Here is a 20,306-nt window from a genome sequence, read left to right on the forward strand (position 1 = left end):
CTCAATCTGAGGAGCCGATTCTAGCAGCTTAACTGATGTTGACATGGGGAAAATCACTCCTCATCAGTGCTGTGCTGCTGCGTCTACTATCCTGTCAGATATGAATTCTCCAGATGTTATTTTTAATTCCATGAATAAATGACATGGGCTATGTTGACGATGGTACACTATTCCAGTCTCCGTGTCTATTATAGTCTCGCTTGCTTCTCTCTTTGTTGTTCGTCATGCTGAAATGGGAAGCTGCTCTATTTGCAGCTGTCTTACAGAAGTGGTGGAGCGGTGGACCGGACACTCCCTGGTTGGACTAGAAGACCAGTGGAATGGAATGTGTCTTTGTCTGTCGTTGTCAGCCTTTTGTCATTAGAGTGCAGGTGGATGGTGGGGGGGTCAGGCTGCAGGAGGAGGAGTGTGTGAAGGACAAGTGTGTGTGTGTGTGAAGGCTGTAACTCCCCCAGCCAGGAGGCACAGCTGAGTGTGGGAGGGGCTCCTCTCTCTGTAGCCTGGGTGTGAGTCTAGGACTGGGAGGCTCAGACATTCAGACAGAGTAGTCTGAGAGAGGGGAGTTGGTGCCTGAAGAGAGCTATAGGGGTTCTGGAGAACTTCCCTAACGTTACCCTGCATAAGGCATTTCTCCATTGGACATGCTGGCTGCCTGTTGCTGCTCTTTGGGATCTAGTGAGGAGATTTGTGGCCACAGCTGTTGACAATGCAAGGAAGGGCTAACAAAGGTCCTAAAAAGGAGCTGGTGATCGAGTCACCCCAGCAGTACAAGAGCTTGGCTGGAGGCGAGGCGGAGGTGGAGGCGGTGCCACAGGTGGTGGTAAGTCACGGCATGGGGGGTTACTTAGCCATGGTTTTTGTTGAGACACTAAAAGTTACTGAATTTCCTTACCACATGTTTTAAGTTTACTTTGGAAACTCGAAGTAGGAGCTGAAATGGTTGTGTTCATCACATTTCAGCAGTACTGTCAAGGATATGGTTTAGAGTAATATACAGCTGTAGCACTCTTAAGTGTTGCTTGTTGTGGCGTACTTGTAGCAAAACTGTTGTGTGAAGCAGGTCAGGCGCTTGGAAGCTCTGAGCTGGCCTTGCACTGCCATGCAGCTTCATGGCTAGTCTAAAAATCCACTCTCCTTTTATCAGATCTCAATTATTCTACACAATGGTGCAGGCTCACATTTCAAAGTGCTTTGTGTGCGCCACTGGAGAGGAACGTTGGACTCTGCTGGTGCTAAATGAGCTGCATGGACAAGACCAAGGCAGTGAATTGCATTCTTGAGAGGGTAATTACTGTGGTGTATACCACTCATAAAAGTTCCCTATTTGCCCCTTAAGCTCAAAAGTCAAACATAATAAGAAGTACTGTTTAATCCACGGCAGGTTGAACTTTTCATCCGATTTGTCCTAAACGGTCATTTAACAGCATATTTTAATCAAAGTGAAATAGCAACTGTATCTAATATAAAGGCATCACAGAGCACCATTGTTCCAGTGTGCAGCAGTAGTGTAGTGAGAGGTGCAGAGTAGGGAGAGATGGGAGCCAAGGCCTGGGGAAACACAGCTGTCAGAGGGGTAGAGAGTTGGACTTGGAAGATTTGGCTCCAGAAGCAGCTATTTGTTAACTCTTTCTCTTCAAGGGTTTGTGGTTTGTTTATGAAGCTAATATCCAGATGTGAGAGATTAAGTAATAGCTATGTTATACTCCTTTGGACTGATTGTCCTATAATTGCAAGGCTTTGGTTACTGCAAATGTGGAACTGTCATTTTATATCAAAAGGTTTCCCAGAGGCACTTGTTTTGAGTAAGGGATAGTTATCCTTCTGTTTCAAATCATATTCACTATTTAACCATGTTATTACTGAGCCTCACTACCCATTGTTTATGGTATGTCTCTGGTAGCCCTCAACAGGCGTTTGATTTGCAAATCTCTACAGCAGGGGTGTCAAAGTCATTATTTCTGCTGGCCGCATCAGTGCGGCCCTCTGGACACTATCATTTTTGGAATTGTCTATGCTTCCTTACTATCCAGCTTTCATTTTGGTGTTTCTTAGCAACCTGAAAAGAGTGTAGAGACTATATAAAATATAGGTCCAATATAATTTCTATACAATTTCGATTTGGTTTTAGACATTTCAGGGAGATTTTTTTCAAATAAATGTTTTACTCAAACCTCCCGTGCCGCATTGAATGGGCTCCGGCCCGCGGGAGTTGACTTTGACACGTACTCTACAGGAAGAATTAGGAGGTTATGTACTATTATCACCAAGGCTAAAATAATATAGTGGAGGCTGTACTGTACAGTAGGAGGAACAGGGTTGTTGGTACAGCAGTGGACTGGACTGTGGTCATTGCTGAGGGAGTGAAAATGACTGGGCTCCAGTCAGTGAATAGACATTTTCATATCCGATGCTTACTCTGTGGTTTGGCTGAACCGGCTCGTATGGTCCCTGACAAAGGCATATGGAAAACCTCAACACTTATGTGGATGGTGGGAGGAAGGCTGAGAATAGGCAAGATTTTAGTCATGAGGCAGAGTTTGTAGGCTGAGGAATTCATCAATGGTGAGAGGAGGAAGACACCTAACAATAAGGTTATTACAACTCATTTAGCCTCCAATCATCTGAAATGTCAAGCCACAGTTACAGTGCATTTGGAAAGTTTTCAGCCCCCTTGACTTTTTCCACATTTTGTTACGTTACAGCCTTATTCTAAAATAGATTTAGTTTTTTCCCTCCTCAATCTACACACAATATCCCATAATGACAAAGCAAAAACAGGTTTTTCAAAAACGTTGCAAGAAAAAACCTCAACAAAACTGAAATCACAGTTAAGTATTCAGACCCTTTACTCAGTACTTTGTTTTAACACCTTTGGCAGCGATTACAGCATTGCGTCTTCTTGGGTATGACGCTACAAGCTTGAAACACCTGTATTTGGGAAATTTCTCCCATTCTTCTCTGCAGATCCTCAAGCTTTGTCAGGTTGGATGGGGTGCGTCGCTGCACAGCTATTTTCAGACCTCTCCAGAGATGTTCGATTGGGTTAAAATCTGGACTCTGTCTGGACCACTCAAGGACATTCAGAGACTTGTCTTGAAGCCACTCCTGCGTTGTCTTGGCTGTGCTCTTAGGGTCGTTGTCCTGTTGGAAGATGAACCTTCGCCCCAGTCTGAGGTCCTGATCTCTCTGGAGCAGGCTTTCATCAAGGATCTCTCTGTACTTTGCTCCGTTCATCTTTCCCTCGCACCTGAATAGTCTCCCAGTCCCTGCCGCTGATTAACATCCCCATAGCATGATGCTGCCACCACCATGCTTCACTGTAGGGAAGATACCAGGTTTCCTCCAGACGTGATGCTTGGCATTCAGGCCATGAAGTTCAATCTTGGTTTCATCAGATCAGAGAATCTTGTTTCTCATGGTCAGAGTATTTAGGTGCCTTATAGCAAACTCCAAGCGGGCTGTCATGTGCCTTTTACTGAGGAGTGGCTTCCCTCTGGTCACTCTACCATAATGGCCTGATTGGTGCAAGGTTCTCCAATCTCCACAGAGGAACTCTGGAGGTCTGTCAGAGTGACCATCGGGTTCTTGGTCACCTCCCTGACCAAGTCCCTTCTCCCCCGATTGCTCAGTTTAGGAATAGTCTTGGTGGTTCCAAACGTCTTCTATTTAAGAATGATGGAGGCCACATCTGTTCTTGGAGACCTTCAATGCTGCAGAAATTGTGGCACCCTTCCCCAGATCTGTGCCTTGACACAATCCTGTCTCGGAGCTCTACGGACAATTCCAACCATGGCTTGGTTTTTGCTCTGACATGCACTGTCAACTGTGGGACCTTATATAGACAGGTGTGTGCCTTTTCAAATCATGTCCAATCAATTGAATTTACCACTGGTGGACTCAAATTAAGTTGTAGAAACCTCTCCCAAGGATGATCAATGGAAACAGGAGGCACCTGAGCTCAATTTCGAGTCTCATAACAAAGGGTCTGAAACCTTATGTAAATAAGATATTTCATTTAAATAGTTTTTTTAAGTACATTTGCAAACATTTCTAAAAACCTGCTTTTGCTTTGTCATTATGAAGTATTGTGTCTAGATTGATGAGGAAAACATTTGAATCCATTTCAGAATAAGGCTGTAACGTAACAAAATGTGGAAAAAGGGAAGGGGTCTGAACTTTCAGAATACAATGATTTTCATGTTGGATGAGGACTTGTGGGGTGGTAAAGTGATATCGTTACAGTAGTTCCGATATTGATAAAGTAGGACACGTGTGTACTAGTTGTCTTCAAATCCATGTACTGAACGCAACAAGCTTTTTGTGTATTTTTATTCCTAGTGTGTAGAGTATTGTTAGCGACTGTAGGCTGATGGTTGACTTATTGTTGTAAAATCAGGCAGCAGTCACCTGACCCCCCCAGGTGTGTCCTACCCAGAGGGTGTGTGGGAAAATCCCTGTAATGAGGTTCCAACAGTATTGTCTCCTTTTGGGCTAATAGTGTACCCATGTACAGTGAACATAACTGTCATATTCAATGAACAGTCACTGACTTACAGGCGGGTTTGGGTCTCAAAGAATGCAGCAGGCGATGAACAGGTTAATACCTGGGTTCAGGAGAGGTAGCTCTGTGATGTTATATAGCTTTACAGTAGCTGTCTCTGACGGGTTACCTGTGTGTACTGTAGGTGTGGGGCCCTACACAAATCAGCGACTCTGCTCTGTGATCATAACGATGTGGAGTTATCAGCTGACAGAATGAACACACACACCGGTATTCTGTCGGACTGTTATCTCCTGTTAGTCTGTAATCACGCTGAGCTGTTCATCTGTAATATCCTGACTCACCTGGCCTGTCTGCTTGAGTGCAGAGCGTGACTTCCGACGTCATTCCTCCCCTTGTCTCAGTGTGTCAGAGCGTGAGTGTGTGTGTGTGCGTGCATGCCTTTCGTGTGACACCTCTCTGCAGGTATGTTTGGGCACTTTTGTGTGCATGACATGTTCTTCGGGGGTAGGTGTGTGTTCATGCGTGCGTAAGCCGTCGTCGCTCCTCCGAACTGGAGAATGTCTGATGATCCCTCACAGGCTGGTAGCAGCCAGGAAGGAACCCTCCTCCTCACTGTCTTCCACTGATCCTCTGGACTGTGACTGTGAGAGGGACACGAACACGGATCTCACCAGTCAACGTTGATAGGTGCTGGCTGTGTTATTAGCATGGCCGCTAGAAACGCGTCTTAAAACTGGTCCATTTCCAAGACTCTCCCTCTGAGATCATACTTCGTATTATCAGGCCCAGATGTCGACGCAACAAGCAAACTGTACTGGAGCTCAACCCCTGGCTTGTAACACGCTTCACACCTCACTATCTCTCTGAGATCAACACCACAGGCTTCAGAGTTGTAGTGGAGCTGGTGAGAGCGTTGAGGCATGGGCATCGCAAGTGTTCTGTGTCTCTATGGCCACTGTGTTCTTACTGCTTGATGAGGGGAGATCTGACTTGTGTCGTATACACTACCGTGATGTAGCCTACCACGAATTCAACAGAATCATATGTCACCTCTGTTTTCGGTTATTCAGATAGTTCAGTGGACCTTTTTCATTGGAACTAATGGATGTGGTTTGTAGCTTATGTAGTTATTCAACTGCCTGTTGTGGTACAACTTGTCCAAGCAGAAGACGTTACGTGAGACGAAAAGGCTACAATTCGTTTCCTCTGGAATGAAATCAACATTCCTATCTGCGCAAGGCATTATGTTGACATGAACAACAAGGCTGTTTTCAAAATACCTGAAAGTCGATTTATACAGCGTTCCGATATTTTAGCTAACTGTAATCATATCAATCATAAAGCCAGATGGGTTGGAAGGGGACGTCCAAAGATTCATATTTGAGATCACGACATTCTGTGTACGTAAGGTAACAATGCTCCTACTTGTGGTGTTGCGTTATAGCTCCTCGGTGACGGGACAGAGCTGTGTGTTAGCTGTCAGTGAGGTGAAGTCATAATGATCCTTCCATCTGTGAGCTAGGCTAGGCGGATGTATTCTATGTGGGAAGCTGCAGGCTGGAGCTCTCATAGGACCGTCATGGTTGGACTGACAGATAGCATGTGTGAGGACAGGGCCCAGCCAGCTACAGATTCTCTGAGCACAACTTACGATATTGACTGCGTCCCACAGTAGACTACTTTTGACCAGGGCCCGCTGTCACTTCTGAGCTGAAATCAACAATCTGACTCAGCCATGTTTTATGTTGTGCGTTAGATCTGAGAGTTTCCTCCTTAAAACAAAGATATCCACCTTTTTCATAGCAGTCCTCTGGTCAACACCAGACCAGCGTTTTAAAATTGATAGGTCTACCTAATGTATGCCTCAGAGTGAGGAAATCCTACTCCGCTATGGCAAAGTGATGTTATAACATCTGTGGTGCATTGAGATGCTGTGCTCTGTCAAATCAGGCCGTTGAGGCCTTGGAGAGCACTACACTGGCATCACTTACTCCACATTTCCCCCATACCTAGGGGAAATGAGCCCACTTTCCACATGCACAATAGTTTCCACTTTTAGTGCTCCTTGGGTTTGAGAGAGAGACTTTCGATTTAGAAGGGATGCTTTAAATAGTCTATGGGGTGACTTAAATCCTCCGACTGACTAGATATTCAGACAGCTATGGTGTTTTCCCTTGCCTTATAATGTACTTCACGGCACTTTGCCTGTCTTCTTGATTTCCCAAATTACACTTCCCTGGTGAGGATGATGACATTGTTCTGTCTTAGTTGTGTCTGAATAAATACCTGTATATTAACAGAGCACGTTTTGTTGTTTGTTCCCCAGGTGAAGCCCAAGGTGATTGAGCCGCTGGACTATGAGAGTGTGCTGGTCCAGAGGAAGACCCAGATCCTCAGTGATGTCCTCCGGGACATGCTGCAGTTCCCCCTGGAGGACTTCCAGGTGAGTGACCTCTGATCTTCTGACCTGTCACTGATAGGCTCACAGACCACTGAATTATATTTTCAGGTAGAGGGTGATTCCTCACGAAACTACAAAAAAGGGTTTTCATAATCAATTGTTTTTTGACAATTGATTGTTGACATATATTTGACATTTGTATGTTAAAGCATAATTGAGAAATAAATAATTGAGGTTGGACCATTTGACATTTTGGCCTACCTAGGCCTCCTTCAAGACACGATAATGTTTCATCTGTAGGTGTCACAAAGCAACAATTGGTGTCATATGAAGCTTTACCTCTTGCTCTGTAGTATCTTGATTTCAATAAAACATTTTTACATTAAATTATGAATATAAAAAAATATAAACATACATACATTTTTCAAGATCTTGTTGAACATAATATACCCAAAGTTCCAGAGTGGGATCTCTGCTACTTTTAGAGTTATAATACATTTTTGTAAGCATGATTGTGTGATTGGATTCAATTTGGCCATCCTCTGCTGAGAATTTGCAGGATGTCCAATGATACAAGTAAAAGGAGGGCTGTGATTGCCTACTATGCCAATTTCTCTGTAAAATACACCATAACTTTAAAACTAGCAGAGAGCCCACCTACTCTGGAACTTTGATATGCCTGTAGTGGACAGTGCATTTGAAAAATATTCCGACCCCTTGATTTTTTACGCGTTACGTTACAGCCTTATTCTGAAATGGATTATATCAATCTACACACAATACCCCATAATGACAAAGCAAAAACAGGTTTTTATAAATGTTTGCAAATCTATTCAAAATAATAAACTGATTACATTTACGTAAGTATTCAGACCCTTTACTTAGTACTTTGTTGAAGCGCCTTTGGCAGCGATTACAGCCTTGGGTCTTCTTGGGTATGATGCTACAAGCTTGGCACACCTGTATTTGGGGAGTTTCTCCCATTCTCTGCAGATCTTCTCAAGCTCTGTCAGGTTGGATGGGGAGTGTCGCTGCAAAACTATTTTCAGGTCTCTCCAGAGATGTTAGATCGGGTTCAAGTCCGGCCTCTGGCCGGGCCTCTCAAGGACATTCAAAGACTTGACTCCTGCGTTGTCTTGGCTGTGTGCTTAGTCATTGTCCTGTTGGAAGGTAAACCTTCGCCCGAGTCTGAGGTCCTGAGCACTCTGGAGCAGGTTTTCATCAAGTATCTCTATGTACTTTGCTCTGTTCATCTTTCCCTCGATCCTGACTAGCCTCCCAGTCCCTGCCGCTGAAAAACATCCCCACAGCATGATGCTGCCACCACCATTCTTCACCGTAGGCATAGTGCCAGGTTTCCTTCAGACATGACGTTTGGCATTCAGGTCAAAGAGTTCAGTCTTGGTTTCATCAGACCAGAGAGTCTTGTTTTTCATGGTCTGAGTTCTTTTGGTGCCTTTTGCCAAACTCCAAGCGGGCTGTCATGTGCCTTTTAACTGAGGAGTGGCTTCAGTCTGGCCACTGCAGAGATGGGTGTCCATCTGGAAGGTTTTTCCCATTTTCCATAGAGGAACTCTGGAGCTCTGTCAGTGACCATCGGGTTCTTGGTCACATCCCTGACCAAGGCCCTTCTCCCCTGATTGCTCAGGTTTGCCGGGCGGCCACCTCTAAGAAGAGTCTTGGTGGTTCCAAACTTCTTCCATTTAAGAATGATGGAGGCCACTGTGTTCTTGGTGACCTTCAATGCTGCAGATATTTTTTTGGTACCCTTCCCCAGATCTGTACCTCAACACAACTCTGTCTCGGAGCTCTACAGAGAATTCCTTCAACCTCATGGTTTGGTTTTTGCTCTGACATGCACTGTCAACTGTGAGTCCTTATATAGACAGGCGTGTGCCTTTCCAAATCATGTCAAATCAATTGAATTTACCACAGGTGGACTCCAATCAAGTTGTAGAAACATCTCAAGGATGATCATTGGAGCTCAATTTCTAGTCTCATAGCAAAGGATCTGAATACTTATGTAAATGTTTTTACTTTTTCATTATGGGCTATTGTGTGTAGATAGATGAGGATTTTATTTTATTTTATCCATTTTAGAATAAGGCTGTAAGATAACAAAATGTGGAAAAAGTTAATGGGCCAGAATACTTTAAGAATGCACTGTATATTATGTTCAACAAAAAATATGAATGTTTATTTTTTTCAATATTCGCATATTAATGTTAGAAAATTGGACTTATATTACAGGGCAAGTGGTAAAGCTTTATTACATAAATATTTCCCTTGATGCACCAGGCCGTCATTGTAAATAAGAATTTGTTCTTAATTGACTCGTCTGGATAAATAAAGGTAAAAAAATTTTAAAAAAATACAGATGAATCATTTTGTTGTCTTAAAGGAGGCCTGGGTACGACTAAAATGTTCCAACTTCAATTAATTATTTCTCACTTGTGCTTTAAGATACAAATGTCTAATATATGTCAACAATCCTTTCTCCAAAAGATCCTTTCTATCGATGACATTTCGTGCATTTCGTGAACAAAATCAAAATCCTGGTCCTGTTTTGTTCTAGTTTCGTGAGGAATCACCCTAGAATAGAATTAGCCAAATCATTGTAACAAACTATGTTTGGCTTGACAAGGACAGAAATGGAGCACAACCTGATCTGGGTCCAGGCTAAAATAGAATCCCATCTGAGGAGTTTGCTACTGGATAATGCTCCAGAATAGTTAGTGAGGTAAATGATCTGTCAAGTGTTGATAAGATCTTTATAGTTTCCATACCATTGTACCATGTCAATAATTTCCATGATCTATTCATTGTTCATCTATCGACATCAGTCGTCTCTGCCTCCCACATGCATGTTATGGTTGTTATGTTTGTTGTGATTTCATGATATTTCAGTGCGGCCCAGCCAGGCCCATGTTGATTGTAGGGCGAGGTCCTCCACAGAGGCTTTTCTTCTGTTTACATCCATTCATGCTGTAAAGTTCAGGGGTCATATGTTTTATTGGCTCATTCTGCCTCTGCTGTTGTGATAGTGTAAGGGTTATCTCTATCCTCGTTCAGTAGGACGTAGCCCCTGTCACCCTCTCAAACATTCCATCGCTACACAACACGTGACGCCCGGTGTGGAAACTATGAAATGGGAATCTGGCCTGGCAGAAGCCCTTCAGGAAGTGAGAACACTTAGGAAGATGCTCTTAACAGTGGCAAGATGGACCCTTTTGTATCCGCAAAATTTGACCCTTCCTCTGTCTCACGATCCAACTGATATTTTTCAGAAGAGGGATTTTTTTGTCTTTTTCTCTCGTCTACTGAGAGGTTCCTTTGTTTCACGAGCCATAATGGTTTTTACATCTTTCATTAGAATATATATATATGTTGGAGAATCAACCATTTTAAAGAAGGGTTTGATTTCCTAGATTTATTCAGCGTGTAAAAATGTTTTTGTCTTATGGCTGTATTGCCAGAAAATAAGAATGCTCACTGGGCTTACTTATTGGCTCACAAGCTATCCAACTCCTCATTACGTTTACTACGTTACACTGCAATCGTGACCTCGCTCTTTTTGAGAGAACCTCCTGGCCTGTCTTTGATGCTTCGCGATCAACCCAGTAAAAAACAAAACTGTATTGCATTTGCAAAAAGCTGTGAGGGAAAGGGAGCATTGTGGTGTGAGAGCTGGACAGGGAACGGAGGCGGGGGGCAGGGGCCGGCTGGGTGTATGTGAAGGCCAGACAGCTGGACCACTCAACTTGGTGACACGGCCTTGACCAGCCGTGTCTGCTGTGCTCTCATGGTGCTCCGGAGTAACCCTCTGACATACGAGTACTGCATACACTACAAGCGGTGCGTTGTGAGGGGAGCGACAGGTGATGATCCTGGAAGAAGAAAACAGATTGGGAAGACTGAGCCCCACATCTGTTTAGGTCGCATGGCTCTCTGAGATCTTCCTTACACAAGTGGTTTTATCCGGTTGTATGTCAAGACCTTTCGATTGTGTGTATTCAGTGTTATAGGCAGAGAAGGGAGGTTTCTGATGCTATTAAACTCCCAGACTCTGACTGTGTAGTGATAGCAGCCTATAAATCCAGTCCAGACCCGGCAGAGCTCATCTGACCACACTGCTAGTCTGTGGGCTGTTTTCTGCTGGTGTGTAAATCATTTTGTTGGCAGACACCGCCTCAGCTCAGGAACCGCTGTCAGGTTTCTCATGTCCTCTCTCCCCCCCCTCTGGATCCAAGGCCTCTCATTGGAGGTTGTTATCAAATTATATCTCAGAGAGAACAGGGACTTAACTGTTTAGGAAAATAAATTGTGAGATGGTGTTTACATTACCTCATCTGGATTTGATCAGACGGCGCTCGGCATTAGGAGAGCCAAGCACGTTTTGTCAACGTGTCTTCTTAGGGAATTTGTCTGGGATTACTGGGAAAGGGAGAGGAAGGGAATGGGAAGGAACCCTCCCTCCCTGCTTAAACTTGAGATGTACGCTGGTCATAAAGCCTGCGGATCAGGAAGAGCTCTAAACTGTCACTGGATTTACTCCCAGGAATGGCAAGGCATTTTCCTCTTCCTATTTCTCCCTATTTGAACGACTTCAGCTTGGCAGGGTGGTTTTAATAAAATCTACGTATACCTTCAAGTTTCAGGATTCAAAGAGTCGAAGTTGTGAGGGAAACATGAGATGGGGAGAAGTCTAATGGTAATTTTTAGAAGAATATTATATTAAGTACAATTTGAATTGACTACAATGAGAAGTCATAGTCACAAACCACATGCTACTGTCCTCCCTTCCGCTGGCATACTGTTATGTTCCGCGGACTGTTTTTCCTCTTTCTGTCGTCTGGTGGTCAAAGCAAGAGCGTAAAAGGTCTGGACTCTCTCTCTCTTTCGCTCTTCGCTCTCTCTCATATTTAATATTAATGTCACCTCTACCCAAGTGCCCCCTCTCTTTCCATTTACTGTATACAGCAACCTCACGCGTTGAGCATCGAGCAACATCGGACATCCGCAGACGCTGAAATTTGGTCAGTCCGCCCTGGCCTTGATTTCAACATCCATAGACATCTGGACCGACCTTAATTTGACCCATACATAGACGTCCATGATTGGTTCAGATTTGGTCCGGACCGGACCAGTTCACTTACTGTTCAATAACACAAATAGATTTTTTCGAACTAAAGGTGCCATGTCATAGCTGACAACCCATTCTTTCTGCAGACATCTTTGAATCTTAATTTAGAGCAGATATGTAACACATATTTGGAAAACGTGGTCACATAAAAAACAGATTTTATCAAAATTCTGTTGCCAAACATTGCATCTGCACAGTTCTTCCAGTAAATGTGTTTTTGTAAAAATGTTTAATGTAAATTGTTAAAAGTATTTCTTGTGCATAGAGTTTGTAAAAGAGTATGGTTTGTTCAACTTTGAAATCAATGGTTTATGTTTGGCATACATTTTAAGGGAAAAATCTAATTCTCAGCGCCACTTTGGAATTGTCCTGTATCTCATGCTAGTCTTTTCACTAAAGATCTCCACTGTGCTCCATGGGGTTGTCACCAGTATCGTGATACTATGATAGCATGAGCATTGGCAAAAAGGCAAACGCAAAAGCAGACTGAACTCTTTGGTCCTTTAAAAACCTACTGTATGTACAATATTGTGTGCAGTAGCTTGGAAAAGAGAAATGGGATTCTGGATCACAACATAAGGCTGTTTGTTTCCAAAATTAGCAGGGTTTTCCTCAGGAAATTGAGGACACTACATGTTTTGTTTCTCTCTGAGTACCGCGATACTGGTATCGTGACAACCTTAGTGCTCCATAGAGACTCATATCCCCAGTGCTTCTTCTGGTCCACTTCATGAATCCCTCTGGACTCGTCTGGCTTACAAGCCTGTTTGTTTCTGCTGCTTAGATTATGGTGAGATTGTCATCTCCCAGCAGGAAACCTGGGCTAGAGAGAGGAAATGGAGGAGAGAACTCAGGTTCACAAATAGGACCTCTGCATTGTATTCCTGGAATGGAGCGCAGGGCTAGGCTGCACTAACACCAGGCAGTCTCAGAGAGAAGGCTATTCTATTTCTTTTACTAGATTACCTGTAGTTTTTCATGTCTGTCTGTAATTGTGTAATGACTTGGTGCTGCCTATCTTGGCCAGGATGCTCTTGAAAAAGAGATTTCAAATCTCAATGAGTTCTTCCTGGTTAAATAAAGGTTAAATAAGAAATGCTCAGTGTTAGCCAACTCGTCACATCAACCAGTCTCATTGTATTGATTATCAATAAACCTCTACTGTAACAGCCACTGTATTTTTAACGATAAGTTACCTGTTCACCTCCAGAGTTCCCTTTGAAATGCCCTGACTCTAACCTGGAGCCCTATTCCCCCACTGCCTTTAGGCTAGGTACCCAAATGGACCTCTAGGCTCTATAACCAAGCCTGTGGAGTGCATAATAATATCCCTTTGATTCCCAAGGGAGTCATTTCTGCAGAGCATTTGAGATAGAACTTTTCTCTTTCTTTTGTGGTGCTGTTTTGTATCATTGTACAATGATTAACCTTGGGGTGGTGAGGTTTGGTCTATGATTTAGAATTTCTATTCTCCATCCTTTGTTTGGGCATAGGGAGTAGAAAAATGACGTCTGTACTAACCTGATTCTGCTTTTCATTTCACAGTCTGTGACTCAATTTAAGATTAATTGGAGAGCTGCTTTGCTCTGCATGCTGGAAAAATCCTGGCTATGTGTCTGCTGAAAGCTAGAGATAATGACTAAAGCAGGCCTATTGGTTAGGTTGCTCAGGAAAAGCTGCATGAACAGGGGATTTACTGCTATATTGAATTGCTTACCTTACTCCTGCCCCATTGCCTTGACCTTGAACTATTCTTTACTGTAAGTCAGGTACCACAGTCACATTTCTGTCATGGTTCACCTTTGAACTGTGTCCAGTTTGGCTTTAGCATGATATGAGTTAAGTGGGGAAGGTTGAGGTTTGTTATTCTTCTCTGGTGTTTTTGCTGTAGTTTGTTTCTCTATCACTCATGTGGGGTAACTGTAATCTGCTGTGGCCCCTAGTGTTTATTTTCTGTTTCCCTTACTTTAAAGATGTAAAGTTGAAAGGTTTCTGCTAAAGGAATCACCATGGGTTAACATGCTAGAGAAGATAGGATTACAAAACACTCTCTTTTAGTTTATTATCAAGGGGAATCTCCATTTAAGTGAGATATGTCAAACCGGTCTCAAAGGGGAGCTCAAAACTAGGTTACGCTCCTAACTGGGATTTAAATGTCCTATTAAGAATGAAGAACAACAGAAGGGAGCTCCAGCAATATTTTCCTTTCATAAATCTGCCGACATATCAACATTACTCCTATCTAAAATTAGTCCCACATATAGAGTAATTGATTCATAAAATTGAATTGTATCGGTCTTAGTTAAAGACGGTCTTTCTGAAAATAAAGTGATACTGAATTAGTTCTGTGTAGTTTTAAGAGTGGGTTAAACCGTTAGAGGCCTTGTGAATGGGAAATTAGGTTGAATGTGTGGATAGACTTTCTGTGAGGATTGACATAGGATACTGAAAACACTGAGTTCCAGGTTATTCTAGTGGTATTAAGTTGATACTGTCGATACCACTAGGGGTGTTTGTGGTGTATTTCCCCCTCCCATCACTAAACAACCACCATAAGCCTGCAGAGTGAAGGACATGGCCATTAAAGAGGGTGCAGAAGGAGGTGGTTTTGAGACAGTGTCCAGCTCCTCATGGAGGGAGCCCCATGGCTGGGCTGGGTGGCTGAGAGCCAGGCTAAGGCCCTGGGTGTGTCTGTCCATGGTTCCCTGGCCCAGCCTAGAGGTCAACAATGTAGCGTAGCATCACATCCTGACGCTGCCTCCCTCTCTACCCTCCCGAAACCCCCACAGACCTGAGACTTTTCTCTGGCATGGAGTAATATTTGTAGGAGTGTTCAGGGAAATCATGTCCAGCTGAGACCACATACTGTAGTACTGAGAAAATATGATGTTAGCAGTCCTGTGTTGTGTCATTCCCAAAGGATATCTTGTATACTTTCATTTAAAAAAAAATCTGTGGTGATTTATGGTTTTAAGTTCATTTTCAGAGCATCACTCATCCAGTGTCATAATCTAGTCAGACCTTGTACTTGATTTAATTAGCTAAATAAAACTGTTTTCCATCCACAGATTGCGACTCAGAGACGCCAAGGAAGAACTCTCTACCCCACAGTGCCTGAGAACGCCGTGAAGGAGGCGCAGAGTCTGTTTGTCCAAGAGGTAAGAACCCACAAGTGCAATAACCCTGCAGGAATAAACCTTTGTGCAGAGAGAGCAGTGGTTTTATTGACAGTTGGATGTTGGCATTATGATGTGCCATTACTTGCTAGTGTACCCTATAGCCATATATAACCATAAATACAGTTACCATAAATACAGACATTAGTGTCAGTCTTCAGCCAGCTTCTGACCTGGCATTGATGTATATGGCAGCCTGCACAAGATCAATAGATATGGAAACACACTGGACTGCACACACTTTTAGTGTCTCTGATTTCCCCATTGTTTATAGAATGTGTCCAGCCAAACTGAACTTCCATTTCACCTAGCACATACTTTGTGACACAATGGTGTTTTATTGTTCAGGACAGGCAGGAGTAGGAATTATGGGCCGTTACTGGAAGCCATCCAGTCAACAGGAGTATTTTCATTCTCTTCAATAACATCTATTCAGGCCAGGAGACCAAAAAACTGATAAGAGCAATCCAGTTCCAAAGTAAATGGATGGTTCTTCTCCGACTTCTGGTCTTCATCCTCTCAGAGCACTGTTTACACTAGTGCCTCCCTGTACCAAACCTGGTAAATGCCTTCTGGTCTTCATCCTCTCAGAGCACTGTTTACACTAGTGCCTCCCTGTACCAAGCCTGGTAAATGCCTTCTGGTCTTCATCCTCTCAGAGCACTGTTTACACTAGTGCCTCCCTGTACCAAGCCTGGTAAATGCCTCCTGGTCTTCATCCTCTCAGAGCACTGTTTACACTAGTGCCTCCCTGTACCAAGCCTGGTAAATGCCTCCTGGTCTTCATCCTCTCAGAGCACTGTTTACACTCGTGCCTCCCTGTACCAAGCCTGGTAAATGCCTTCTGGTCTTCATCCTCTCAGAGCACTGTTTACACTAGTGCCTCCCTGTACCAAGCCTGGTAAATGCCTCCTGGTCTTCATCCTCTCAGAGCACTGTTTACACTCGTGCCTCCCTGTACCAAGCCTGGTAAATACCTTCTGGTCTTCATCCTCTCAGAGCACTATTTACACTAGTGCCTCCCTGTACCAAGCCTGGTAAATGCCTTCTGGTCTTCATCCTCTCAGAGCACTGTTTACACTCGTGCCTCCCTGTACCAAGCCTGGTAAATGCCTCCTGGTCTTCATCCTCTCAGAGCACTGTTTACACTCGTGCCTCCCTGTACCAAGCCTGGTAAATACCTTCTGGTCTTCATCCTCTCAGAGCACTGTTTACACTCGTGCCTCCCTGTACCAAGCCTGGTAAATGCCTCCTGGTCTTCATCCTCTCAGAGCACTGTTTACACTAGTGCCTCCCTGTACCAAGCCTGGTAAATGCCTCCTGGTCTTCATCCTCTCAGAGCACTGTTTACACTAGTGCCTCCCTGTACCAAGCCTGGTAAATGCCTTCTGGTCTTCATCCTCTCAGAGCACTGTTTACACTAGTGCCTCCCTGTACCAAGCCTGGTAAATGCCTCCTGGTCTTCATCCTCTCAGAGCACTGTTTACACTCGTGCCTCCCTGTACCAAGCCTGGTAAATGCCTCCTGGTCTTCATCCTCTCAGAGCACTGTTTACACTCGTGCCTCCCTGTACCAAGCCTGGTAAATACCTTCTGGTCTTCATCCTCTCAGAGCACTATTTACACTAGTGCCTCCCTGTACCAAGCCTGGTAAATGCCTCCTGGTCTTCATCCTCTCAGAGCACTGTTTACACTAGTGCCTCCCTGTACCAAGCCTGGTAAATGCCTCCTGGTCTTCATCCTCTCAGAGCACTGTTTACACTAGTGCCTCCCTGTACCAAGCCTGGTAAATGCCTTCTGGTCTTCATCCTCTCAGAGCACTGTTTACACTCGTGCCTCCCTGTACCAAGCCTGGTAAATGCCTCCTGGTCTTCATCCTCTCAGAGCACTGTTTACACTCGTGCCTCCCTGTACCAAGCCTGGTAAATGCCTTCTGGTCTTCATCCTCTCAGAGCACTGTTTACACTAGTGCCTCCCTGTACCAAGCCTGGTAAATGCCTCCTGGTCTTCATCCTCTCAGAGCACTGTTTACACTAGTGCCTCCCTGTACCAAGCCTGGTAAATACCTTCTGGTCTTCATCCTCTCAGAGCACTGTTTACACTAGTGCCTCCCTGTACCAAGCCTGGTAGATGCCTTCTGGTCTTCATCCTCTCAGAGCACTGTTTACACTCGTGCCTCCCTGTACCAAGCCTGGTAAATGCCTCCTGGTCTTCATCCTCTCAGAGCACTGTTTACACTCGTGCCTCCCTGTACCAAGCCTGGTAAATACCTTCTGGTCTTCATCCTCTCAGAGCACTATTTACACTAGTGCCTCCCTGTACCAAGCCTGGTAAATGCCTCCTGGTCTTCATCCTCTCAGAGCACTGTTTACACTCGTGCCTCCCTGTACCAAGCCTGGTAAATGCCTCCTGGTCTTCATCCTCTCAGAGCACTGTTTACACTAGTGGCTCCCTGTACCAAGCCTGGTAAATGCCTTCTGGTCTTCATCCTCTCAGAGCACTGTTTACACTAGTGCCTCCCTGTACCAAGCCTGGTAAATGCCTCCTGGTCTTCATCCTCTCAGAGCACTGTTTACACTAGTGCCTCCCTGTACCAAGCCTGGTAAATGCCTCCTGGTCTTCATCCTCTCAGAGCACTGTTTACACTCGTGCCTCCCTGTACCAAGCCTGGTAAATGCCTTCTGCAACCAAGTAGCGTTAAGTGTTTCAAATGTATCTTAAAATCAGATGTCAACCTTACTGTACATTCTGTTCCCATACAGTACTTTATTTATAAATAAATGTTAAATGAAAAATAACACAGTCTGACATTTTAACATCTTGCTCAAACACACAATCTTCCACACACAGTATACCTGAGCTACACAATGGTTTACTGTCATTGTGTCCTATGTGGACAGTTGGACACTTGATGGACACTGCTCCCATTGTAACACAAACCAGAGGCAACCGGCTGCTGACCCCTCAGGTCATGGGTCACAGATTAGGGAGTCCTGTCTTCAGTCATGAAGAAACACTTCCTTTTGGTCAAGTGCAATATGACATCAGCAGGACAGCTGCAGAGTACAACCCTCTCTCTTTTCCATTCCTCCACTGATCAGATGGACTTTCCGCAACTCAGGACTCCCTTGTCAGACCGTTTCTTGTAAACTACACGCCTCTCTGCATGAATACCATTCTGGATGTTCATATCAATCTGGAAGTTTTAACAGTGAACAGATGTGTCTCACCCAGACTGAGAGATATAGGAGTATACTCCCTCCCAGTTTGTACTGGGTTGATCTAACGCCTACTTGATGATCCTTTTGAGTCTGGGGTGAAGTGTCATACTGTGTGGATGGGAAATGAGAAAGTATCCTTTGTGTGGGGCTGTAGCATTCCTCCTGAAGTGCCCAGGCATAACTGCTGGGTCATAATTAGGATTTATGCCATACTGCTCTAATCATAAAATATTTTATTTTCTCGTTGGTGGATTTGACTCTCCCGAAAAACTCTACCATTTCCATCTTAATATTTGTCTTCAAAGCAATTAGGATAATTACTGTAAATTGGATAGCTAGGATGTGAGATGAGACAAAGTAAGTCGGTGTTTCTTCATGTTACCGTCAAACACTTTTTAAATGTGTAAAGTCAGCAAGTAATGATGTAGGCTGATGAGAAAGTGCTCTGTGGAACTATTTTTCTTTAGTTCCAGATCCTGTGGAAGGCTTTAATTTCCACCAACTATCTGCTCAAGACGAGCATTCACTTTGATCCCTCTTCTTCCCCTTCCTTCCTTCAGATGTACTAATCTGATTTGAATAGGGAGCAAAGGATTCCCAGAATAAGGGCTGTTTCAGAAAGCCACTACGTTTAAAAAAAGGACTTCATAAAGGACCCAAAACATGTTTTATGGAGTTACTGTTGCTTCAGAAGCTATTCATACCCCACATTTTGTTGTTACAGCCTGAATTAAAAACCGATTAAATAGATTTTATTTCCTACCCATCTAAACACAATACCCTATAATGACAAAGTGAAAACGTTTTGTTTTTTTTACATTACAAATGTATTGAAAATGAAATACAGAAATATGTCAATTTACGTAAGTATTCACACCTCCTGAGTAAATCGTTTGTAGAAGCACCTTTGGCAGCGATTACAGCTGTGAGTCTTTCTGGGTACATTCTAAGAAGTATCCACACCTGGATTTTTTTATTTATTATTTTTTTATTTAAGCTCTGTCAAATTGGATGTTGATCATTGCTAGACAACCATTTTGAGGTATTGCCATCGATTTTCAAGTAGATTTTAAATCAAAACTGTAACTCCACTTTCACTGTCTTCTTCAGTGTAGATTTGGCCTTGTGTTTTAGGTTATTGTCCTGCTGAAAGTTGAATTAATGGATTGTGCTTGTGCTTAGTTCATTCCATTCTTTTTTTTATCCTGAAAAACTCCAGTCCTTAACGATTACAAGCATACCCATAACATGATGCAGCCACCACTATGCTTGATAATATGGAGAGTGGTACTCAGTAATGTGTTGTATTGGATTTGCCCCAAATATAACACTTTGTATTCAGGACAAAAAGTTAATTGCTTTGGCACATTTATTTTACTTTAGTGCCTTGTTGCAAACAGGATGCATGTTTTGGAATATGTTTTATTCTGTACAGGCTTCCTTCTTTTCACTGTGTCAATTAGGTTGGTATTGTGAATTAACTGAGGATGGATAACATTGCAGTTTTCTACTATCAAAGCCATCAAACTCTGTAACTGTTTTTTAAAGTCACCATTGGCCTCTTGGTGAAATCCCTGAGCGGTTTCCTTCCTCTTCGGCAACTGAGTTAGGAAGAACGCCTGTATCTTTGTAGTGACTGGGTGTATTGATACGCCATCCAAAGTCTAATTAATAACTTCACCATGCTCAAAGAAATATTCAATGTCTACCAATAGGTGCCCTTTTCGAGGAATTGGAAAACCTCCCTGGACTTTGTGGTTGAATCTGTTTGAAATGCACTGCTCGACTGAGGGACCTTACAGATAATTTAATGTGTGGGGTATAGAGATGAGGTGGTCATTAAAAAATGTTATGCACTATTA

General features: G+C 43.5%; 1 protein-coding gene across 13 annotated transcripts in view; it reads left to right on the top strand.

The window, feature by feature from the left end:
- The window catches only part of LOC139546821 (dedicator of cytokinesis protein 9-like), a 118,122-nt gene that overhangs the window by 55,497 nt on the left and 42,319 nt on the right, over positions 1 to 20,306 (top strand). For 10 of the 13 annotated variants that reach the window (XM_071355652.1, XM_071355647.1, XM_071355650.1 and 7 more), the window contains exons 2-3: positions 6,831 to 6,947; positions 15,117 to 15,206. In XM_071355652.1, the coding sequence (XP_071211753.1) occupies positions 6,831 to 6,947; positions 15,117 to 15,206 (207 nt within the window). Of the gene's footprint in view, positions 1 to 534; positions 821 to 6,830; positions 6,948 to 15,116; positions 15,207 to 20,306 lie in introns of those variants that run through there. The other 3 variants (XM_071355646.1, XM_071355649.1, XM_071355651.1) reach the window with 2 other exon arrangements.

Source organism: Salvelinus alpinus, chromosome 20, assembly GCF_045679555.1.
Source record: "Salvelinus alpinus chromosome 20, SLU_Salpinus.1, whole genome shotgun sequence".
NCBI classification, from domain to species: domain Eukaryota; kingdom Metazoa; phylum Chordata; class Actinopteri; order Salmoniformes; family Salmonidae; genus Salvelinus; species Salvelinus alpinus.